Source organism: Heliangelus exortis, chromosome Z, assembly GCF_036169615.1.
Source record: "Heliangelus exortis chromosome Z, bHelExo1.hap1, whole genome shotgun sequence".
NCBI lineage: Eukaryota > Metazoa > Chordata > Aves > Apodiformes > Trochilidae > Heliangelus > Heliangelus exortis.
The window spans coordinates 37,097,154-37,123,450 of NC_092454.1; the positions used below are offsets into that span (position 1 = coordinate 37,097,154).

General features: G+C 37.3%; 1 protein-coding gene across 1 annotated transcript in view; it reads right to left on the bottom strand.

Annotated features, from left to right (window-relative positions):
- PTAR1 (protein prenyltransferase alpha subunit repeat containing 1) overlaps positions 1 to 26,297 on the bottom strand; it is a 39,259-nt gene that overhangs the window by 9,896 nt on the left and 3,066 nt on the right. Inside the window, exons 2-6 of the mRNA XM_071731926.1 lie at positions 19,756 to 19,925; positions 11,180 to 11,246; positions 6,072 to 6,176; positions 3,277 to 3,490; positions 402 to 715 (exon numbers count right to left, since the gene is read on the bottom strand). Coding sequence (XP_071588027.1) covers positions 402 to 715; positions 3,277 to 3,490; positions 6,072 to 6,176; positions 11,180 to 11,246; positions 19,756 to 19,925 — 870 coding nt within the window. The remainder of the gene's footprint in view (positions 1 to 401; positions 716 to 3,276; positions 3,491 to 6,071; positions 6,177 to 11,179; positions 11,247 to 19,755; positions 19,926 to 26,297) is intronic.

Here is a 26,297-nt window from a genome sequence, read left to right on the forward strand (position 1 = left end):
ATTTCTTGTCACTGCAAAAAGGGGTTCAGTTTCACTCTGGAAAATCTGCTGTTACTTATCAGGCACATATACCCAGCTAAGCAAAGCAGAGGTCTTCTGCAGCTGATCCACCTTCTGCCTGTCTTTTGCCCCTCAAACACTTAAAATGTGAGGAGGCTCATTAACAGTGTCTGGTGCCTCTAGTGCAAACTACAGGGACAAGTAGAGTTAGTGACAACAAGATATTTAAGCCAAATCAAATTTCCCATTCAATAGCTCTGATTATGCTCCTTAATGTTTTCCAAAGCCTTAAGATATGGCAGCTTAGAAATCTTTTATTGAGTGCTACCTTTTAAAATCATAATTTGTCTGAAAACATCAAGCAAAGAACAACCCACACTCTTTTGACCAGGTTCTCTTACCTATGACACCACAAGGTTTCATGCCCTGGGTAAGTATCAATCAGTTCAGTGCAGAGCTCCAGCTCTTCCTCTAAATGGCGGGGGAGATCCACACTCTGCTCCTCCATGCAGCCAGCTTCTGCTCCTGCACTCTCCTCCTTTGAATGGCTAGGGTTTTGCTCATTTACCATTTGATTTTGTACCAATACATTATTGTCAGTCATAGTTCTGCCTATCAAGGACTTGAGTAAGAACTGGCGGTAATGAAATCCACTGTGGTCTGAGACATGCATGGACACCCAGTATTTAGTGGATGAAAGTTCATCAAGGAGAACCTGAAACAAAAAGCAGCAACAGCTATCTACCAGTATAAAGGAGGAATTTATGACTACTCTCTTCTGTATTAAGCTAATCTCTCCTGTGCAGACTTCTGCCACTGTTGTAATGGTTTAAGAACACAGTCAGAAACATTAGATCACTGAGCCTTTTCTATTGTGTGCTGACAAGCTTCTTAGCATGCCTGCACAACAGAAATTATGCTTTCTCCAAACTCAAAAAAGGCAGTTGTCTCAGCAACCTTCCCACAGGGTGAAGGGGGGGAAAAAAAACCCCAAACCACTTATGATAAGAAATCAGCAGTGTTTTGACAATATCAGAATGGTTAGGGATAAAGACTATTTAGGGAAGGCAGAGATAAAGGGTACACCAAACTACATGGATATTAGTTAGATGTATTTTAACTTTTGCTCAGTATTATGGGTGTCAGAGGGTGGGTGAGTTGCTTAAAAAATATTTAAAGTAGTTTATACATTAATTTTTTCATTTTCCAGGGAAAAAATGTCAACCACTAACATTATGTTCTGTGGCCTAGAGCCTGTGGCTAACAAAACTGTACGTCCATTATGGAATTGCTTGACTTGATAATTAGTGAACTCCCAGAAAGGCTTTCACAATAAATTTGTTAAATACAGTACAGCTGTATTTGTAGCACTGCTTGCATCTATGAATATTTAACTTAATTCTGTAAGGTTTTAAACCTTCAAAATTTACTTCAAGGAAGACAGGAAAGTTTGGCTACTGGAAAAATCTTCTTTTATCTTACTTTCTCGATTAGAACTGATCGTTGTGTTTTTTTAAGGGCTTTAATCTCTTTCCTCACATTGCTCCTCCCTAGGAGCTTAAACTCGCCAAAGAGATCAAACCTACCTTTTTAATTTACTTTTAGAGACTTTGGATACAACCTAAATGGTATATTCTTGCTTTTGATTTATTTTTCTAAGATACTGACTTCACTTAATGTGAATGGTTGATGCAAACCAACTTTCACAGGCACCTCTTCCTTTTTTCTCCTTCAGAACAAGAGGCACAGCCTCCCACAAAGAAAACTGCAGAATTATGCAGGGTTAGCTATATACCGTTTGTGGTGCATGTGTTCTAAGAGTTATTAGAGCAAATAGAGACACGGTGAATGGTGCCTTCTACCCAAGATACTCAACACAACATACCAACATCATCTTATCACAGACCAGTAAACTGGTTCCTATTACAGACCAGTAAACTGAAGGGCACTATTAAATAACAGCTCACAGAGGATTCTTAAGGGGACTAAAGGTCCTCATCTCCAGTTCTTCACTTTAAACCACAAGATCAGCTTCTCTCTTCTCAGCAGAATTGATCTTACTATTTTAAATTTATGAACATTAAAATTTAAAAGCCTATTAAAACCAACTAATGTTGGTTGGCTCAAGGGCTACATCAGAAAAGTCAGACTCATCTTTATTCATCTGAAACTGATACTGCTACTCATACTATGACCAACTTAGAACTTGGAATGATATGATTCCTTTACTTTATTTGTTTGTAAGCTGCAAAGTTACAGATGGCCATGGTGATTATGCATTTAACTCTCTGCACAAAGCAAACAGAAAGATTCCCAGCATCACTCCTCACCTGAACTAGAAACCCTCTTTTAGAAAGCAACAGTGACTGTCATTAAACCTTTTCAGATCTACAAAAAAACAAGCCTTGCCCCTAGGAACACCAGAGTAACAGCAGATGCTTCAAAAACCAGAGGTGTTAGCCAGCTAACACCTGAATTCCAACATAGGTTCTTACTTACCACGCCAGTTTTCTCCATTTCTACAACAAATAGCACAAGCCCTTTATCATTCTTCTGTGAATCTGTCTTCAAAGATGAAATGACAGGAAAACATCTCTCCTCCCTATCATGGAACCAGAGTCCTGCCCCAGTACACGACATAACCACTCAGTGATCTCTGTCTTAACCTCTGGGTTTGCACTCTACCTTACACTCTCCCTGACCAACCATAAGATGCTGTAGAAAGACAATGTTGGAACTAAGAAACTACTTATAAACACTACTATGCTTTCTTTGGAATTCCCACTGTCTCTACTTAATCCTTCAATGTTCTAAGACCACAGATAAGCTGAATATGGTTATCAAAACAAGACATTTCATTATATTATCAAAATACTATGTCATATATTATCTTTTGCACCATTGGGAATTTCAAGATTAGTACTTTAGGAATTATTTTCAGTTGCCCCTGTTTTATTTCATCCCACACCGTTGCATTTTTCTTCCTGCCACAAGTTCATTAACACTCAATACCAACAGATAAACAGAGCATTATACATGGGAAAGAAAATCTGTTCTTTCTGCTGAGCAGAACCTGCATACACTGACAAGAAAAAAGCAGACATACTCACTGAAATAGTTCACCTGTTTTTTTAAAATGCTCTTATCTATCTGTGCTAACTTAATGCTTTATTCTTCATTCATGTCATGGGATCTGCTTGGCAAACCAGTATTTTTTATTTTTTTAACTTTTTCAGACAAGGAAATTTAAATACTTTATTTACTATTTTATTATACCTTGGCAGTCAGCTTTCCCAAATGCTGTAAAACCCAGATGCGATGGGACCAGGCATTGTAGTTGCTTGGATATCTCCCAGCAGCTTCAGAGCAGACATCCATTTCCTCCTGCACTAGCTGGTGAATTCTCTCCACAGGTGCTGCTCCCAAGTTTCCTTTAGTCACAAGACTGGGCAATGAGTTTTCCTGAATCAGTTGTTGCAGCACCCATCGTCTGGTAAAACGATGTACAGAGTTGATGGTGAGTGAGCAGTTTTAAGAAAAAAAAAACCCTTTTAATTTATATAGATCAATCAAACCTTTCTGGTATTTCAATTATCTGAACTACACTGTAACTAGATGATGAGTAAGTAGTAAACATAACCATCTGAATTCCTATACCAAAAACTATGACTTCATGATAACACTCCAAAATAATTTAACTCCAACCGTACTTCTTTGTTCACTCATTGTAAGTGCTCATAGATATTGACAGCATATTACAAGGAAACAGAAGGAAAGAGCAAACTTATGAAAAAAACTCAAGAACTGTGTTCTGAGATTTCTAGAAATCTTCTCTTTCAGATTTGTAAGGCACTAAATTCAAGAATCCAAAATTAAACTAAAAAGTGATTCAAGATAAAAATTAACTTTGTATTTTTTACATCTGTCAGTAATGCACAGAGTGAGACAGAGTAATTTCTGTGCATCACCAGCAGAAATAACGTGCAAAAGACTTACAGTCTCTGAGGCTATAGGTAAAACCAAAACAAATATTTTTACTGCTGAATTATACATATTTGACTTGAAGTCACCAAGGTAAGCAGAAATACCTACATGAACGTTTAATTTTACTTTGGCCAGACTTCGAAAGTATCTTAGTTATATTTTTAGGTAAGTATTTTGAGACATGTCTCCATGCTGCGGAAAATGTGCATCTGCAGATCCTACATAAAAAAGTTTTAAAGAATGGGCCACAGATGTGGGCCACACAGCAGCATGTGTCAAGAGAACTGTGGAACAGTGTGGAACGCTTTGGGAAGCTGGCCATCCTCTGGGCTGTGACACAGATTTTTTGTTTTTTTACTGGTTCACACCTGTTTCAAAACTAATTGCTACTTTCAGAAATGCTGGCTAAAAGAAGTCAATAAATAAAACAAAAATAATGAATTTTTTTTCTTTTAAAAAACAATTCTATTATGCAATTAATATAAAAAATAGCATAAATAAAAACTAGTTAAGCCAACCACTGTTAAAAACATTTGCTTTTTCTCACATTTGAAAGCATAATATTCTTGTCCACTAGCATTTTTTAATTTACATTGTGTCTTTTTCTCTGATATATGTAACAGATTTAAAAGCTTAAACCTTTAAAAGACAACATTAAAGACAATTTATGATAATGTAGCTTTTAAATTGACTCCATTTCTCAGCAGAAATAACAAGAAGTGGTCTGAAGCTACTGTTCATACACTAACTTCCTTTATATAATTTGTTCTAACTAATGATGTACAGCCAAAGAAATCATGATCTTTGACAGTTGTATAACTTGATTTTATGAAATGTAGCAATTTTTAAGACTTAATTTTTGCTTCTTAAAAATATCTTTGATCCAAACATCACCATGTAGTATTTTTTTACTTCAATCAGATCTGCAAGAAATGGGAAATTCTAAGTATGTCTAGGCAAAGCTATATGAGTAGAGTTATTCCTTTAACGGAAGAAAAGTACTATTTCATTAACCCTGCTAAGCAAGGAATTAACAGAAATCAAGTAGATGCTTATAAGTTAAATGTCTAGGAGTGCTGTATTTCTTACAACTTAGGTTAACTGAGAATTTTAAGCTCATGCATTCAACACAGAAGAGTTACCAGTAACTCCCTCTTCTAAAAATGTGTGTGTTCAGGATGACTGAAGCTTTATTTACAGTTTTGATAGAGTATGAACCCCCTTGTGGGATTTCAACTTCATGGTTTTCCTAATGCTGGACAGGTGGGCATGTGAAATGCAGGTATTGTGAACTAGCTTCTAATGTGTTACAAAAAAATCTCCTTATGGATGTCTAAAAAAAAATGAGTTATCCTGTGAAAAACATGTAACGAAAAAAAATCATGCACATACTAAGATTTTTTTTATTCTTTTTTTTTTTTTAAACAAAGTTGAGCAATAGATCTATGCTTTACTTTGCTGTGCTACAGGCATTGTATGTACACTCAGTCCTGCTGAGATAGTCAGCTTTATGCATTTGATTCATCCTGGAGTTATTTTTTTTTAAAGTGCTTTATTATTTTAATAATTAGTAGTGGTGATTTAATTATATTGCTTAAGTTAGAAAGTATACAAATAAATTCATCAAACCAAAAAGACCAGTATTCAAATGGAAAAGAACCCAAGTTTGGTAATAAAGATTAGGTTTTACAGATTCTTGTCTTACTGTAATGTCTATAGATAAGTAACACAGTAGTAAGATGAAAGAGAGAAAACCCCATGATACTTAAAGGCTTACTAAAGACAGAATCAGAACACTCACTCTGAGAATTTTAGTTGCCACAAATGTGATAAATGTCTAAGAAAATTTATATCACCACAAATAAAAAATATACTACAAAAATGTGTATTATTTTAATTCTAAATGTAAAATATGGACAGGTATTTTCAAAAGCCAAAGCACAGTATTTTACAATGATTGACTCAAAGAATCAGCTATATTTCTATATCTCCTGCTTCATCTATGGCACTGCTTAACCCAAGCACAGGAAAAAAAAAAAAAAAAAGTAGGAAAAACAGGGATTTAATATAAAGCAAGGGAAACAAACCTATGAATCCATGTTTCTGGACTCTTTGGAAACTTTGTTAGTGCCAGTTTTCCAAGATGCAAATCTTTAAGTGGATTTAAAGTGCCAGACAGTATTAATTCTTTCCTACAAAAGATAAAATAGATTGGTATGAATAAAAGAAGTAACCTGAAAATAGAACACATTCCCAGTAACAAATAGCATGGCATTTCCTTGGTATCATAATAGAACTTCACTGCCTAACTACAAGATGTTTGAAACATCTTTGGTGAATTAACCCATTCCACTCATGCTATACATATGTGCACCCTATTCAACAAGGCCAAAAAAAAAAGAAAACCAAAACCAGATCAAAGAGCATTATCTTAATCTGAACACAAACAACCCATTGACTCCCCAGATGGCCACGAAATTACTGAGTCAACTATATTTGTATGTGGCTCTCCATCACATTTTCTGTTACTAGCCAGAAAGCCAAGGAATTTGGGCTACATGTAATGCCTGTTGAAAATAATGTTGCTTTTTTCTGCACTCTCGGAAAGCACCTTAATCACAAAGCAGCTTTTTTTTTTTGTCTTTGCAACAGGGCATGCCAATAGGGTCCCATATATGACTAAACATTTCTTCTTGAAATTAAGCCTTTAGATGATTTTGTACATCTGAAAAGTTACTTCTACACACAGACTCCCTTCACAGCACACATTTATTTTTAGTTTTTAAATATGGCTCAAGATACAGTACCACAGATTTAGGAAGAGGTGTGAAATATATCTATGTTTATAATGTGTTCCAAACTTAACAGAAACACTGAAACCATTACATTTACTTACTTGTAAAACAACTTTTGGTTTAAAAGTATACAAGATTTTGCCCTAACAAGACTGAAGGTTCATCCAATGTAACCCTTTTTCCAAAGTATCTCTGATACAGAGCAAAGTGAAGATACAGAAAAAACAAAAGGGAGGGGGAGGAGACGGAAAAGGGGACAGGGAAGAAATACACCCTGAAAAAAGCTGCAATCCAGTAGGAAGGCGAAAGTTCTTTGCAGTCTGACACAGAACACATAATGTGATTCTGAAGTTATGGCTAACACAGAAATGGACACATTCCTTTACTGTATGCACGTATTTTAATTTTCTGTCTGTTCTGGAAGATTTCAGTAGGAAACTGACTCCACCTGGTAGCTACATTTGTGTTGCTTCAATTATACTGTATACCCACAGTCAGAAGCCAATGGTGGCAAGCAACAGCAAGCAACCTGTTATTTCAGATTCTAGAAAATAGAGAGACACAAGAGAGACATCAAGACACAAGAGCCTAAGCCCTTTTATTGCTACTGAACAGCTAGGTCAACAAATCCTTAAAGAAGTTTTGCCTCCGGTGAAGTAATTTCTGTTCCTAGTTAAGCCAGTACAGACTGTTTGCAGAGATCAGAATCTGGGAAGTTTGTTTTTACTTGAATTAAAGTCCAGCATGCTTCAGACTGGATTCTTTTAGCAGCTGCTCAAGAGCAAATCCAGGTACACCAGCCAGGAGAAGCAGACTGACCAGACTATTTGGAGCCAGTGTGCTGACTTTGGCAAGAGAAAAGAGAAAGATTTAGAGAATGTCAACACTGGAGAAAGGTGGAATAGTTGCCCTATTACTGCAATGCAAAAGGTAACATTTTGGTGAAAGTAATTTTCCACATAGACAATGAAAAGCAGCCTAGATAGACTATCATTCAGAACAAATGCATCTACATATTTAACGAACAGTTAGTTTACCAGGCCAACTACCTCCCAAACCCTAAACTTTTGGTGAAAGAACTGCTCTTCATATATTAAAGCATTAACTACAAGTAAGTAGGCTCACACATATTTAGCCTTAAGTAAAGTAAACTTAAGTAAACTTAAAGTAAGCTTAAAGTAAACTTAACTTTTACAGAAGTTGAGGAACATTACAGGCAAGACTAAATTTGACTGCTGTAGCAGAAGAGCAGGTTTTAGTTTCATTGACTTTCAAATGAGAGGTACTCCTATTCACAAGTAAGGGACTTCAATCATAAGTGTGACTAAAGTATCATACAGACCCAAATAAAACCTTTCAAGGTCTTTCAGAAAACATCCAGCTCGGAACTTATAATTTTTAGCTCTTTTTAAACTTTTTTTGCCAGGTGGACCACATAAATTTTCAGCCTTCAGAATTCTAGCTCTCATAAAAAAAGAATATGAAATAATTTTGATCTGTCACAGTTTTGCTGACATCCTTGAAATCATTGATACCCGACAGGAAAAACTTTGAATTTTCAGTGCCTTGTCAAAAGTCCCCATGTCTTTTGACTTTCCATCAACTGTACGTTGATGGAACAAAACAAAAACACCTATGAAAATTCCTTTTTAACCACCTACATAAAGATTTTGGTCAATTCAGCTTGGGAGATTTTTCAGCTTCTAAAAACACAGGGTAACTGAAACTATGCTTAAAAACTAGATATCCTGTTGCCCATTCAGTATAACAAAGATTTCCCTCTGAGTTCTACAAAGTCACACATCTCCTGTTCTTTCACACGTCTTCCTATACCACACAATTTAGCTCTTGCTCAGTTCTCATGCTCAGCATCTGCCCTTCTCTGGCTTCCCAGACACTTCTGATTAAAATAAATGACACATTTATGCAAGCATATTATAATTGTTCAGAGCAGCTCCAAAGTCAAGGTATAATATCTACCTCTTCCTAGTAGGTAACACATTTGAAGTTTTATGTTCTCCTGTGCTTAATTAACCAGATATGACCTTTTTTATGATTATCAGCTGAACTGAAAAGCTCATTTGCTTTCCACACCTCCACAGTGTTCTTGCTCTGCTAAGTCCTGTATCTTCATGTTCAGTGCTATTGAGTCAATCACACTCTCTGAAGCTCTCAGTAGGGAATTCAACATTGGAAAAAAAGAGATTATTCCAACCTAAAATAAAAGAGTAACTAAATGCTACAGGAAACAATCCAAATGTGCAGGGCTGCTATTCAGTAAATAACTACTACGATTTTTATTTTTTAGTCTGTTGACAGTTTCTGATGTTTTTTTTCCCTTAAAATAATGCAGTGAATTTGTGTGCACAGAAGATAAGACAAATCTGGTGCAGTAAACATCCTCTGAGCAAGATAAGATACAGCCATCCGCCAGCAGATTCATCAAGTTCTGCAGGTGGAGTGTAAGTCCCACACAATAATATTCCACTTTATATTAGCTCAGAGTAAGGATTTACCTCCAGCATCTGTGCAGAACTCATGGTTGTCCTCTGTGACTGTATATGCCTCCTGGTCTGGGTAGCATGACCTGTAATTTACTGAAGCAGGAATTCCACTGGACAGAAGCTGAAACACTGTGCCAGTGAAGTGCCTACTCTTCTAGAAAAGAGCAAACTCCCAGCAGAAGCCTAAAGCAATGCAGGGCCAGATTCAGCAAAGCTGTCCCTTGGTTAGAGCAGGCTCAGTAGGAAACTCCACAGCTGCTGACTGACTGACTGCTGGAAGAACAGCAGCTTCTCTCTGAACGCTAAAAGGAGCTTCAAGGACAGACCACCAAGCAGATCAATGGCCAAGAATGTGGGGAGCAATTTGTACACTTCAGTAAACCATCAACATCATAAGAGAAAACAATCCTCATCCATGTTCCTTAACATTTTTTATTCCACTCACAACTTTGAACTGCTCTTCTTATGTACATAACATCAAATTCTTTCAGCTCTCAGGCAGAAGAAAAGGCAGACTGATAACGATCAATGCATTTTCATTAAGTTTTTTTTCCACAAAACCTACGACAAAAACCCGGATTCAGTTTTAACAACGACAAGATTACGTTATTGTAGTACCTGTATTACTTACAAATCCTCTTAATTCCATTTTACCACTTGAAAGCTACTCAACCTATACATTTTGATGACAGCAAGTCCTTTGCTATAATTTTTATCCTCCTTTCTGGTACCTGAGATGCTAGAAAGATACAGATCACTGCAGAATCCTTCAGAACTTCACCACCAGTGGAAAAAAAAGAAAAAAGAAAAGAAGAGAGAAGAAAAAAAAAAAAAAAAAAAAAAAAAAAAAAAAAAAAAAAAAGCCAAATCTGCCATATCTAGGGCTGACAGCTTTGCAAAGCCATTACCTGTCTAGGTCATTTTGTAAACTTTTCCTACTGCAATAATGCATCTAAACTACAAAAATCTTAGTTTTAATGAAAGCTCTCCTAGCCACAAACACAACATTTTTTTGTCAGTCCTCCAGTCCTTCTATTCCTTTAAGACTGTCTCCAGTCTTACCTAAGCAACTGAAAGAGAATATCCCCCACCTCTGAGACATACACAAAAATGATCAAATTACATTACAGCATTGGAAAGAACTGCTGCTTTCAGGCTCTATTGACAGCAAGGAGTTAAATTCCTGCTCGTCCTCCATGACCCTTGGACAGGTACTGCAGCAGGATCAGTGGTGGGGAATCTAATTCCCTCCCCACTCATGAAGCAGAGTGGGGAGAAATGTGTGAAAAACAAATGATACCAGCCTTCCTTCCCTTCCCTTGCAGTCTATCTACTGAGGGCTATTCAGCTTCAGTGAGCTGCACTGATAATGGCAACAAGCTAAACTGTGATCTCAAAAGGACTCAAGTATAATATTAATATATATATTATAATATATAATAGGGGTAAAATTGTAACTGTGAAGAGACAGAGCAGTTGGGCCCCATGTGATTCAGCAAAAAGGATATGCCCATCTGCAGGTTACAATCAGCCTTCCTTAACTGAGAGGAGTTGCAGTTCTATGGGACTTACATCCTCACAAAAAGTGGGCCAAACATGTCCCTTCATACGCAGTGTAATCTTTAGCCTGCACTACAGAAAAACAAAAAAAGGAAAAACAGAAATAAAAACAAAAAAAAAGGAAAAAAAAAAGGAAAAAAAAGAAAAAAAAAAACCAGTCTGAAACTGTCTGCAAGGAATACAGATAAAAGAGCTTTTTAACATTCCTTCTGCAATGCTTAAATTGAATGCTCTAGCTGTGTCTCTAGTTGTGCCACTAACTACCACTTAAAGCTAACATCTGACTCCAACAGAAGGCCCAGGTCTTTCTGATATCATTTGCTGAGTGCAACATACCTCACATTCCAAGCAGTGGTGAAGTCAGGGTTCAGCAGCAGCAAGGTACATGTGATATCTATCAGTTCTGAAACAATTGAACAAAAGACAAAAAGATTAGTAATGATCTGCACACAAAGAGAGAGCTCTCTCTGCCCTTTACTCTTTTACTCCCTGTTCTTTTTGCAGATTTATCCCCCTCACGCTGCTGCACCCACAGATACCTCCAGTTCATTTAAAAAAAAAAATGCCAGCTTAATTTAAAGGGGAGCAATATCTGTCATGCCTTCCCTTCTCATTATTTAAAATAATGGACTTCTGTTTTTCTAACAATTCACGTCTAAGCTTGCAGCTCGAAATCTCTGACCTCTACCTGTACTGCTATAGTCAAATAGAGTATGCCCTCAGCAAGGGACTGCCTCTGCATGGAATCTTTGAGCATTCTGTGATTTAAATTGCAGACATCCTGTATACATCATGAACATCTTGTATATATCTTCCAAAGAAGAATCCAACGATTTTAAAATAAGGTAACACCACGAAAAATATAACCTAACTATTCCAGTACAAGCCTGAGTTGCAGATGGCTGCCATGTGCTATACTGTTACAAAAAATACACACAGTATAAAAAACTAAAAAAAAAATCCACCATAACCATGAATCAGGATCACAAATTAACTCTGCTATCTAACTGCAAAGGAAACACCTAAAATATATTCTCAAGTGACAGCTTTGCTCCTGAGATCTTATAGCCAATTCAGTAAGAAAGAAAGAACAGAACATTTGTTTGCATCCCTGCTTAAGGACTGCTCAGGCTGCAGATTTACTTATTACACTTATTTTTAATGATGGCTGCCAAGAAGGGAAGAGAATTTCATTGTAACCTAGTCTTTCCCTTGGCACTCACTCCTCTGCACCATTTGAGCAGTTTTGAGTTCTACCCAGGTAACAGTGGGGGCATTTCCATGTAAGTTCATGATACTAATGGCTGTCTCTGCACTGGTTCCCTTAACCTCTGCTCTCAGGACACACATCAGTTCAGTTAACTTCTCCCACAATCATATTTCTTAAAATTACATGCTAATTTTGCAACTGAGTAAGAAGAAACTTTTATTGGAACTGAAAGTGATTACGCAGGCTTTTACTGCCAAGAAGGTTTGGCTACATTCTCTCCTATCAACCAGCATTTAACATACTAAATAGCTTGTACTTCTCCAGGTGATTTCTAGCAAAGAAGCAGCACTTTATTAATGTTTAAGGAAAAGAAAGCAAAAAAAGATATCGCATGGAACAATCTCTGGTTAGCACAGTTAATATAACTGCAAACCAAAAGTTTAAAAAGTCAGACAAAATTCAACAATAACAGAGAATATTTATGTCCAACAAAGTAATTTAGTGTTTTCCATGATGTTTACAGTTTTGAGGAACATGTTATGTCATCATATAATGCAGGGGGAAGAAAAATAAAAAAAATTTCTTCAGTGTATTCTATTGTGCACTAAGGGGTTATGGAAATTACCTGAAGGTCCTACCTTCACTTTCTATTTTCATGAGTCTTAGTTGGGAATTTTGAGTAACAAGAGACTTCTTTTAAAGCCCTCTTTTTCTGCCAAGGGAAGAATATTTCTCATTTGCAGAAAGCTTCTTTCTAATTTGCTGTGTAAATCTGCAAAGTTTCTTCTTTGATTTACCCAATCTCTGGACCAGCAAAGTATTTCAATACTTACATAATTTCAGATAGATGAATTGCATAGTTGAAATATCCAGGATTACTCACATATATAGAATTAAACATCTAAGTGTTTTGCTGACTACCATTTCAATTTTATATTCAAAAACTTCATTAGCAACATTTAACAAAACACCAGCTGAAAATTTTTATCTATTGTTGCCTCTTAGAGATTTTCCATTTAACCTTCTCAAATATCAGTAATTATATTTCCAAAATCTCTCAGTTTGACAGCTCATAAATACACATGATTAAAGGCTCTGAACATTCTGCTATTATTACCTTGTGTCACAAACAGTACACACAAATTGCCTCTCAAAATGCAATAGGCCAAGAGCAAAAAGCAACTCTTTCAGGTTAATGTAAATCTCCTTTATATCAAACTCACAGTACCTACTACATGGCAACTAAGTTTCTTAAAGAGGAAAAAAAACAACAACAAAAAAAGGGAATTATGAGGTTTGTTGTTAACACAAAGCATGGCTAAAAACCTTTATTCAGTTAATTGCATTTTTACCCCATTCAGTCAACTTTCTCTCCAGCTGGCAATTTGTTTCCAGCTACTGGAAACAAACCAACAACAACTGAAAACTCCCCCAAAACCAAAAAACCACAAACATTTTAATACCAGCTCATCCCCTAGACAAGAGAGCCACACACATTTTAAACTTGCTTTAAGATATATTTAATCGAGACTGCCAGCAAACGGCTGGTTCAGTACAACTTTTGAAACATATTATGAAAAGTTCAGTGCACCAGATCTAGGTCTGTTGATGCTTCCCATGGTGAACTTCTTTTCCAGCTGCCTACTACTTTGCCAAGAGGTCAGCAGACTGTGTTGTAAGGCTCCAATGCTCAGTCATGAGAAGAATCAACAGCAGAGGACTGTGCAATGAAGGAGATGTCTGCAGGAATTTTGTCTACATGAGGGAAAAGTAAATGAAATTGCAGTGCAGGATAAGAAGACAGAGATGCAGCAAAACGCAGCAACAAATAACAGGCAGTTATTTGTCATTAAAAATTCTGAACTTCTGAGCACTGGATTTTCTAAATACAATACTGTTTTCTGTAATTACTAGGTACTAACAGTGTATACACTATGGTTTACAAGACACGTTAAAGAAAAGCTTATTAGAGCCTAGTTCAGTCTTTTGAATTAAAAATGTTTTTTCTTGTCTACACGACTCCACTTAAGCCAATATAGTTTATCCTACGAAGTCATGATTTTCAGATAATGAGTATTTTGTTAATGTTGTTCTGGAACAGCACCAATTGAGCCCAGTCCAACATAAGCTTGTTATTTTTTCCATTTTATCCATTTTTCTGTTACAGAAATTCACTTTACCCTGAACATTACCAAAGGAAAGAAGCCAACAAGAGGAAAATCTCATATCCAGTTCCTCCATGTCACATTGTTTGGCGCTCTGTGCAACAAGTAACAGTAGTACTTTCTGCTGGATACATTTTAAAAAAAACTGGAGCATCACAGGTGATCACAACCTACATGTACTTTTGCACCTGAAAGTCTCCCCAGCTGCAAGAGGAGAAAAATGACAGTATGCTTTTAACATTTTAACATGATTGTAACATAATATGGTTGTATCTGGATTTTAATTCTTTCTAAGTGTATCTCATTAAGATGTACTTTTCAGAAGAGTGTTTCAAAAGCGGAAGCACAGATTTATGGGAAGTAAGGATATTCTGGGCATTCTCACAATATATTGTATAAAAAGAGAAGTGCTTTGTAGCAACTTCAGAAAACTGTCTTGTGATAATACAAATAATATGCATTCATGAATTAAAATAGATTGGAGAAAGAATAAAAACACTGTAAAGTTACAATTTCTAAGCTATAACAGCAGCAAGAAGACAAACAGTCTGAAATCCGGGCATTCAAAAGAAACTATAACTAAATCAAACATCTGTCACAGTAAACCATCAATGACTGATTATAAAGTACTTCCTTCCTCAAGGATTCTGCCAGAAAAATATCAGCCACCACATCTAAAAGAAGACGCTTTAATCAGCACTCTGTTTTTCTTCTCTCTCCTATTTAAAATGGCTTACAGTAGTTTGAACATCACAAAAGTAACAAAATATTACATTTGCAACCCTTGTTTATTACAAGCATCAATAGATTATGCAGTTGAGTTTTACAGCAGGAATAAATAAAACCTCTCTCTTCACTATATTCAGAAGAAAACAATCATCTTGCCAAATTCCAAGCATACACTTTTGTCTACAAAAAGGAATTTGGAGAAAAATCCTTGAGGGTATTTGAAATGCACAAGGAATGTGAGAACTCTTGATAGAATATGCCTATTTACACTACATTAGAGACAATTCTGTAAATCCCCTTAAGGAAGAATAGCACCTTCATTCCTTCCACCACTGCAGTATAATTTCTCCTAAAATTTTCTGTCAAATGTGAAACTGTATTATCATAAAACACTAAACCCTATAAACTGTACCTTGCTTTGGAAACAGGTTATTTACATGGAGGTCCGGATCACATTTTATAGTACTGAAACAAAACCTGAACTGAATTGAAAACTCTGTAGATCACTTATTCTCAATCAGTTTTAGCTGGCTTTTGTAATTGCAGGAACACAGTAAAATGGAGTTTTTTTTTCAAGAGAAGAAAAACAAAGCCTCAAACAACAGACAGTAATTTAAACGTCAAGCCACCTCAGCATTTAGCACCATGATCTGCACTTTGAAAGGACGGGTTCTGCAAAGCTTTGTCTGGGAAGGAAGTAGATACCCTTCAAGCAGTGGGTGCACGATACCATCCCAGTGGAATTGGCACTGGGTGCCAAAAAGCCAAAGAGCACCTGGACCAGTGGGGGAACAGAGCAGGGTGTCAGCATATAAGCATTACAGAGGCCCTTTAGCTAACAGCTATCATTGGTCTCCAGCTTCCCAACACAAGAGTTACACAATCTCAGTGGTTTGCATTTTGCTTTGAAATACCAAGCTTTTGTCCACCACACAGTTTTAAAGGGAAGTCTTTTCTCTAACACTTTAGACCAAAAAGTCTCCCTGCAGATCTGCAGCATAATGGAATTATTTCTCACTAATTCCTACCTCAGACCTGAAAAAAGCAGAGCAATGAGAACCACTGGTCACAGTGAGCAGGTTTATCTCTTTAGATGCTAAAATTTGTTTCTGGCTCCATGTTAAAGGAAGCATGATTTATTTACCTTATATTAAAGCTCTTCTAATTGAATTTTATAGTAATATGCATTATAAATTCTGACTTTGTAATGAGATCACAGTCACTGGTTTATTTAAGAAGTGAATGCATCAGCAGCAACTTGATGGCTGCTATCAGAGAATCACAAAATCACAGAATGATACGGGTTGGAAGGGACCTCTAGAGATCATCTAGTTCAACCCCTCTGCCAAAGCAGGATCACCTGGGGAAGGCCACACAAAAATGCATTCCAGGCAGCTTTTGAAAGTGTCCAGAGAAGGAGATTCCACAACCTCCCTGGGCAGCCTGTCCCAGGGCTCCATCACCCTCACAGTAAGGAATCTGTTCCTTCTCATGTTGAGGTGGAACTTCCTATGTTCTAGCTTAAACCCATTATTCCTTGTCCTATTACTGGGCACCAATGAAAAGAGATTGGTGTCATCCTCTTGACACCCACCCCTCAGGTATTTATAGACATTAATGAGATCCACTCTTATCCTTCTTTTCTCAAGGCTAAACAGCACCAATTCTCTCAGTCTTTCTTCAGAGGAGAGATGTTCAAGTCCCTTAATCATACTTATAGCTCACCACTGAACTCTCTACAGTAGGTCCCTTTCCCTCTTGAACTGTGAAGTCCCAAACTGGATACAGTATTCCAGGTGTGGTCTCACCAGGTCAGAGTAGAGGAGGAGGAGAACCTCCCTAGATCTGCTGGACACAATATCAAAAAGAGGCAGGTCTTACTAAGTCCATCCATAAACTACAGAGACGAATTAAGAAATGGAAGTTACTTATATTAGAAACACACGTGCCCTAGGAATAAAAGTCTTTAAAAAATGTCTGTACTGAGAAAGAATATCCAAGAAAATAAATTATGTAAAAATTTAAAAAGGCAATTTTCCTAGATAATCACAGAATGATGCAGAAAAAAAAAACTGTTAGATAAAAATAAAATACAGACAACAGGTCAGTCATTCTCAGCAACACATGAACACACTAACTTAAACTACTCTTTTGAGTGGAGAATTAACTACAAGGATCTAGCCAGCGTTTTGTTACTTTGACACCACACAAGGTACACAGCCAGCACTAGAAGATTGTATGTTGCCAGTGGAATGGGGTCCTTTTTATCATGCTCTAGGTTGCAATGGTCTAAAAAGTTCCTATGTTTGGCCTGTCCCCATCCACTAGAAGGCCAGCACATTCATACTCACATTATGAATCTTCTCTGCCATTTAATGACACTCCTTTCAAAATAGCTGAGTTATATATCTACTTGTTTGCAGTAAAGAATTAAAGTATGTTTAATAACTCTAGAGTCTGCACTCAGGCAAACAAAAGTAGGCAAAATTCATTGCCTTAAGAGTGCTCTCTTGCCAAGATACCCTAGAGACCTCAATCTTCTTTCTCCATATCGTCCCTGAATGCAAAAGAAGCTTAAGTGCACATTATAGACTTGATTAACACCATTTGACTGTCCTTATGCTTTAATGAGGGTAAGTGCACAGATGGCTACATCCACCTACAGTGAAACAGACTATAGTAATAAAAAATTAAAGAAGATAAAAGTAAATGGCAGTTGTATCAAGAAAGATGTTACTAGACCTCTTTTCCTGATCCACACAGACCTACTCTCGAAACCTATCTGTTCAAGATGGTACTGCACGTTACTTACGTGATGAATAGACAGTAAAGTTTGCAGCAGCTGTCTGTGAGCATCCCACTACTTAATACAGAATTTAACTCACTAGCTCATCAAGCAACCAAGGACATTGCTTGATACAAGATTGCTACAGATACAATTAACACAAGCAATGAAGTGTTGGGAAAGTTCCAGGAGGGGAAACTAGTCTGGGACAGTCATTTTTAAAGGGCAATGGACAAAGCCGGTGCTTTATGGATTAGATTAACTTAATGCAAACATAAAAAAAATTAATATACAGTAACAAATATATAGCCAAACTGACACCCAGGTGCACGTGAGATCCTAAAGATCAGAACTGTGTGGGATCACAGGGTGTTCTTCAACAGAAAAGATACCCTTCTTGCTAGGACACAAAACCATGAAAAATATCATAGTAGGCAGAAGGTACTAGAAAGAACCCTGAAAAAGAATATGAACAAACATTGGACAAGCCTAGAGTAAGAACATTTTTATGCTGACTGCTCTTTAGAAGAGACCTGAAACCATGACCAAAAAAATTACTTCCTTAAATTAGTTAAATTTTTTCATTCTTACTCTGAACAGGACACATTGTAAGCAAGCATCTACCATGTCACACCTGTCTATAATTATTTTTAAAAATTCAAAATACATACTTTAATCCATGCAAGAAAACAAATTAAAAAACAAACTAAAAAAAAATGAAAAGGATATAAAGCTTCACAATTAAAAACCTAACGATTTCTGAACATACATCTGAAAACCACTGCACTTGTTTCTTACTTTATACCCACACATCACCACAGTGATGTTTACTTCTAACTCAGTAAAGCAGAACACTATCCCTTATGTAAAGATTGACTAGCATCACTTCCCTAAATCAGTCCCCCAGAATAGGTCATCTCCCTTTCAGGTTGTACAAGAGTGAACCAATTTACATTTTCAATGAAGCAATCCTACAGTTTGCACAGGTTGACAAGATGCACAATCCTGTCCTCCCCCAAAGTAACAGTTCTTTCAGAACAGGTTAAACTAGCTTTAAAGGGACAATGTAGCATCAAAAATGGTAAATGAACTGGATCAGCAAATGAGTGCACTCTTAGCAAGTTTGCAGATGACACTGAGTTGGGAGGGAGTGTTGATATCCTTGAGAGTATGAAGGCTCTACAAAGGGACCTGAACAGGCTGGATCGATGGGCCAAGGCCAACTGTGTGAGATTCAACAAGGCTAAGTGTCAGGTCCTTCAGTTGGGTCACAAAGACCCCATGCAACACTACAGGTTTGGGGAAGAGTGACCTGGAAAGCTGCTCAGAGGAAAAGGACCTGAGGGTGCTGGTTGACAGCCTGCTGAACATTAAGCCAGCAGTGTGCCCAGGTGGCAAGAAGGCCTGCAGCATCCTGGCTTATATCAGCAATAGTGTGGCCAACAGGTCTACAGAAGTGATTGCCTCCCCTGGTACTCTGCACTTGCAAGGCAGCACCTTGTGTTCAATGTGATGATGTGTTCAGTTTTGGGCATCCCACTACAAGAAAGACATCGAGGTGCTGAAGCACATTTAGAGAAGGGAGACAAAGCTGGTGAAGGGTCTGGAGAGTAAGTCTTAGAAGTGGCTGAAGTAAATGTTGTTGTTCAGCCTGGAGAAAATGAGGCTGAGGGGAGACCTTATGGCTCTCTACAACTACCTGAAAGGAGGTTGGATGGGGTAAGAGGAAATGGCCTCAAGTTGTGCCACAGGGTGTTTACTTTGGAAGTGAGGAAAAATTTATCCATTCAAAGAGTTGTTAAGCACTGGAACAGGCTGCCCAGGGAAGTTGTTCAGTCTTAATCCCTGGAGATATTCAAGAGATGTGTAGATGTAGTGCTTAGGGACATAATTTAGTGGGGACTTGGCAGTGTTAGGTTAATGTTTGGACTCAAGGGTCTTTTCCAACCTAAATGATTCTGAGGTAAATAATAATGTGCATTAAGAATCTGATAAGAAGCTATTCTCCAGCTGTGTAACTTACCATCTTTATTCAGCCATTGTTTTCTTTGTCTGTAGAGGAGAAGTTTATTGTGGACATATGGCAAAAGGAACTTGACACACCAGCTCTCCACACCAAGCTTGTTTTCTACCAGGATGATAGGGCTCCGGTTATATCTGGCTTCAGGGCAGGGTATTAATCCAATTTCATCTCTTAAAAAACAGAAAGAAATATAATTAAACTTATTTCCAGTAGACAACAATAATTTTCCTCTTGAGTGGGAAGCAGCAATGCTGCCCACACAGTCACTCCACCATCTTTACCACGTTTTAACTAGAATCTGTATTTGTTATCAAGAATTCACTTTCTTGAAGGATGGTAGGAATGAAAATATCTATTTTCAGAAAGCCATCCTCTTCAAAACTCCCGTGGTATAGTAACTTGGCAAAAAAAAACCCAAAACAAACTTATTTAAACCTGTTTAAAGCACAAATAAAGATTTCAGTTGAGGAAAAAAAAGTTTAAACTTTAATTTTTCTTCTGTACAATTTATTTGAACACAATAAAAAAAGCCAGTTGTGGTTCTGAGTTAAGCGCCACTACAAAAATTCTGCACTGCTTTCCTAATGCTGAGTGAGGAAAAACTGGAAATATTTTAAGACTTGCTGAAGACTCTGGAAGTAACAGCCATAATTAGATGAACCAGAATGAATTAAAGATCCTTCAGCAGTTGCCTAAGAAAATTCTTTTTGATGATTCTGGCTCTTCTCATCTTAAGATATATTGCAAAAGTTTTATTACATTTTCCCAAATATCCTGAACAAGGATCCCTTCCCTCCCCTCCCAACCCCGCTTTTTTTGTTTGTTTGTTTGTTTTTGTATTTTTTGTTTATCACCTAAGCAGTTTAACATAGCTGAACTAACACAAACATCCATGGCTTTGTGATGGAGATGTGACAAAGCTGTAACAACTGCAACTGAAGGGAAACAAAACAAGTTAAATAGTGACTTTCAGGAAAACAACTCTACAGCTTGGAAAGTTATAGAGAGGGGTATGTTTATTCAGCACTGGGCACAGGAGGGAATAATTCCTCTGAAACCCATGCACACCAATTTCAAAATCAGGCTTTTGTTATGCACACTGAAGTTTTACATATTCATTAGATTTTGCAATACACCTATACATATGCATCACCCACTCCTGCTTCATATTAAAATCAGTCCCAAGAGGTCATTTTCATAATCTTCTCTTTCCTGTGCTTGTGTAGTGTCTCCTGGTGGTGGTCGTGGGAATGAAGTAAAAATGAAGCAAAGGTAAACTTTCTGAGTTAACTTTCACCTCTTCTTCTCCGGGCATGAACATTTCTTCAGTCTTCAGAACAAGACAACATGTTCTGTTTCTTATCTCAAGATTCCTATAGTTATCAGTTTAGCACATATATTTCTCTTATAAGGTGATGACAACCCAAACAATTTCTTAGTTTCTATTAAACAAGCATTCTGTGTTATCTTCTATCAGGTCAATGTGACCCCTAGACAATTACTAGCAGACATTTTATATAGACAATTACTAGCAGGCATTTTATATCAGTAGTAAGAGGCACCACACTGACCCAGTTACCAAGGTGTGCCCTGCAGCAGCATGATAAGGTTCTCTGAAACAAAAGGTAAGAAAATCAAAAGTCACATAGCAATGTGTGACTTTCCATTTATATACTTCCACATGTCCCATTTTTCCATGTACCACCACGGGGAAAACTTAGGACACAGAGGCCAGTCTGATTAAACGGCTACTTTGTATGAGAGGCTTTAATCAAGCCTTTAAAAAAATAGCAATGTACACAAAAATTAATGTCAGCAAACAAAGCAGAAGAAACTCAGCTGCTTATTTTCAAAGGATCATATTGCATGATAGCTTTTTCCTCAGCTTTACCTAGCATGTAGGGATGTTGGAAGAAGCAGCTTCGTAAAAACACAGGTTGTCAAGCATTCCCACTTGTTTGGACAGAAAACAACATTATTTTTTACTTTCCATTACGCATGACTTCTTCATCAGCTCCTATTTAGTGAAAAATTTTGTTGCTGAGGAGGGAGACCCTCAGACGCCAGGGAGGAAAAAAAAGATATCTTGTGATTTCAGATAGAAAGCAAATCCTCCATCTTAAATTTTCTCAATACAAGTTCTACAGGTACACCCTAAGTTTTAAGTTCACGACCTCTACTCAATAACCTTAAATTAATTTTGTTAATGGAAACCTGAGTGTACCGATCTCGTTCTGTGTCCTCATTGTATTTCTACTGAAGTAACCAAAAATGCCACTGTGTGATTTTTCAAGAATATATTTGCTTATGAAGAAAATTATTTAATCTCCCACACATCAAAAGCCACAAAGAGCACAAGTAACTCGATGCAAGGTATTTGAAGATCACTTGGCTCTGTCTCCAAAGACACAACCAGGTCCCTTACCAGTCCCTGGTAATCTAAGAACACAAAGAAGAAAAACAACATTTTCCTACTGCACCAATTGCAAACAATGGGTATCAAAGCAAGATCCTATTCTCAGCTACTCTACTCAACACACCTTTAAGCTGTTCAGGAAGCCAGTCAGCTTTGACCCAAAATTACATTCCAGTCTACTTCTTTTAATATGGTACCTTATAGCCTTAAGTTTGTACTTCATGCAGCTTCCTTTCTTTTATGAATGTTATACTCTAGTCCTTTGGCAAACTTTGTCTGGTCTTTCATATAGGGACATACAGGTCCCCACCTGAAACAAAGATGCATTCACTTGCTGCTTTGGTGATTATCTCCATGAATTAGCATAAGAATTTTCTAAACAGTACACCAAAAGAAAATAGCATGGAAACTAAAAAGCAAACAAACAAACAAAAAAACTCAAACAACCCAACACATGGCTTCACCTTTGCTTCTTAACAGATACAAGAAGTCTGACTTGGGTGAGCTAAGCTTCACAACACTGCTTTAAACGTGCCAAAATGGCAGACAGGTATGGTGTTCACCCCAGCTCAAGTCCACACTCACCTAGTCAGAATTGGCAGACCACTGCATAATGAAATTCACCAAGACACAGAGCAACAAAAGAATTGTTTTTTGTGGCAACAACTCAGTTTTTGCTAAGATACAAACCAGGAGTAGTCATCAGTAGAAATGTTGTCTCCAACACCTTGGTATTGTTTCTGATGTGTTGCTTAGAAACCGCACGTTGCATTCAGTTCTCAAGATGCAACAGAACTCAAGATGCAAAATATCAGGATAGCATATTTATCCAATGTGGGGTGCATATTCCACAGCCAAAAAAAAAAAATAAAAAAAAAATATTCAAACCATCTGAAGCTCTGAAGGCTGCTTCTCAAGGCCCCCTCAGACATGCAGAAGGAGCAAGTAATGGTGCAGGTCTGCCAGCCCAGGAGACACTGCTTGAGAACTTCTCTAGCCTCTAGCCTCTGCTCCCTTGTGTATCCAAAGAATGCTTCTGGAGCAGGACTCTCATGCAGGCACCACTGAATTACTGCTTGTAAAATGAAGAAACTGAAGTACACTACATCCTGTGCAAATTGCCTCTGGCCCTGTGATGGAAGACAAGCCTATTTATATGACAGGATTGCCCAAACTAATTGCAGCACAGATGATGCCTACACTTATGTGTAGTGACGGGTGCAAGCTGCTCACAGTACTAAAGGAAACACCAATTCAGGGCTAATGTTTCTAATTTATCTCCCTGTATTTTCCAGCTTTCTGACATTGTCTCTTGAATTTTAGGAGTTATTTGGTGGTTTTATATTTATTTTCCTTGAGGCAAGCACCACAGTCACACTGCAAAAACTGCACGAATTATCTCCCTATTTACAGGGTACCACTCTAGGTTCACATTCCTAAAATGCACCAAGGATGCAACCAGAACTTAGTAGAAGATTTTAGCTGGTTTGTCATAAAGCCTGAAGCCATAACAGAGCTATTTCAACCTGTGCCAAGACCCAAGATGTGCAAAATGAGACCCAGAAGACCATGCAGCTGCACAATCCACACTTGGTCCATAATGCAAAGCTTAGCTGTGTACTAACAATCTGCTGCAGGATCTGCTTCAAGAGCAGTCTGCTGACTCAGCTACTCAATAACTCCCCAAAGTAAACCCCAGCCAACCTACTTTAAACTTGGAAAAAAAATGATGATACAAAAAAAGTTCCCTTTTCATAAAACTGTACAAAGCAGTACAAAGTACTGCTAGGGAAGGAGGCTTTTCTTGTGATGTTATCATGACAGGTCTTCAGTTTTGGGAACTCCATGTGGAGGTACCCAAATTCTCCAATTTCTTCTCCAATTTTTTTCAGGAAGATCATCTTTAAAATAACCCAACCTTTCCCCACATTATTAGACAGAGGATATTACAAAATGGCTGGGAGATCTAAATGAGGTACAATTGGTAGATACCACACTACTACAGTTCTACTGACAATAAGAACTGGACCTGAGCAATTTAATGTTTCTGCTATTATAAGAAGTCTTTAATACTGGAATAGGATGCAGAGCAGGGACACTTGAAAAGTGTATATTTTCACATTAAAATAAGTCTCATGAAATGCTACATGGCTGATGAATTTACAACATTTGAAAAGCAGGGAATCAAGAGCTGAAAATTTTTTTTTCCTTACTGTACGGTGCAGCATATTCACCTGATTCTTAGAATTTAAAATTATAAATTAACTTCCATGTTATGATTAGCCATTATCTCAGTGGTACAAATTTCATAAATGAAAGACTAGTAATATATTAATGAAATCCAAAGTCCTACTAGCCAATATTTGGTCTAAAGAATCTATAAATAAGATTTCTTCACTTTTGAGGACTTTCCTTTTTCTTTGACATATTAATCTCCATTTGATTGGATATTTCTGCTGCATTAACAAAGTTCTACATTGGTGACACCTCTCACAAAGTATTAGCAACAAATTGTTTTTCCTTACCATTGTTGTATTTGTAAGCATAATGCTGAACAAAGAAATGAAACTGTCTAAAGAAAAGAACACTGGCAAAACAAATTTTGGATTTGGGTAGAGTAAAAACTCAAGGAAGTTTATTTCTGAACTCCCTGCAGAGAAATCTGCAGTCACACCAGGAGAAACCTTGATTCAGAGTTTCTAATCTAACAAAATGAAGTGTCCTACCTTTACTACAATAAGAGTGTGATGGGTTTAGTCAGAAAAAATTACCAGAACTACAGTGGCATAAATGATTCTTGGCAAACCATAAATACCATCCTCAGATTTTGTACAAAAATGCTAGGCAACCATCTAAGAGTTAATTTCTCCAATTACATCCATCAAATTAACACACTTTTACAATAACTAAGTCTATTTCTGTTTGACTTTACATGCAGAAGAACAGCAAAATTTTAAAACTAAGTATACATTTATGTGTAATTATACTGCTGGTGATAAATTCAATTCCAGTGGGACAGCTCATGTAAATGACTTTATCAGCAACTACGCTTGTAGCTAGGGTAAAAACATCTTCCAGTAAATGTCATAGCTGTACAAAACTGAAAATTATCATGCTGACACAGTTATCCAACAGAAGAAAATTGATTTATCAGAGAGATAAGGCAAAAATAACTTTGTGTTGCATATTCAGTTAGCAGTAAGATCGGCTTTAAAAAATGAACAGTCTTGCTGGAGATTTAATTTAGAGCAAACAAAACCAGAAACAAGCCAATGTCCTACTTAGTCTAAAACTGTATTCTAATGCTATTTTTAGTGCTGTCCAAAGAAAACATCCCCTTTAAAAACCTACAAAACCAGGAACTAGCCAGAACAAAACATCCATTTTGAGAGATGCCAAGCAAACAGTCAAGGACTAGGGACAACAAATGCTGTAAGAAAAGCAGGTAGGGGGTAACAGTACAAGATGTGAATAGGAACATCATGCATGTGGCAGATCCCTTATTTTCAGTGGAGCCAAGTGAATGCAATATAAAACAATCCAATCCTGGATCTGTGACACAAACAGACCTCTCAATTCAAGAGGATAACAGGGACAGCAGCTCGTTACAACTGTTTTGGTCACCAGCACGAAGACAAGATGTCTCCAGGATACATGAAAACATCTGGACAGCATGACTGCAGCCCAGTCCTCTAGAGGCAGAAAGACATTCAGGCCACGTACAGTCCCACTTCAGTTACTGCAGTTCAGAACTCCAGCAGACAAAACTCCCTCTTCTTCTCCTTTCGGGGGTAAACCGAAAGCTTCCTCACTCAAAGCATGACACAGTGCATCAGTCTCAGAGCACGTAGCTCTTGCAGCCTACTTCCATCTCTGAGACTGCATCTATGAAAGAAAGCAGCAAGAGCAACACACTCTTCAAAAATACAACCCTGAAGTTTGCTACCAATAAATAATTATGGTGAAGGATGAGGAACTAATTAGAATCACAATGCTCATTCACAAATGCTAGCTGTTTACAGCACAACATGCCTCACAAACTAAAAATGAAGGTTCATGGCAAAAGACTAATTTTTTTTTTTTTTAACAGCATCCATATGCCATATTTTAAAACCTGGCCACCCAC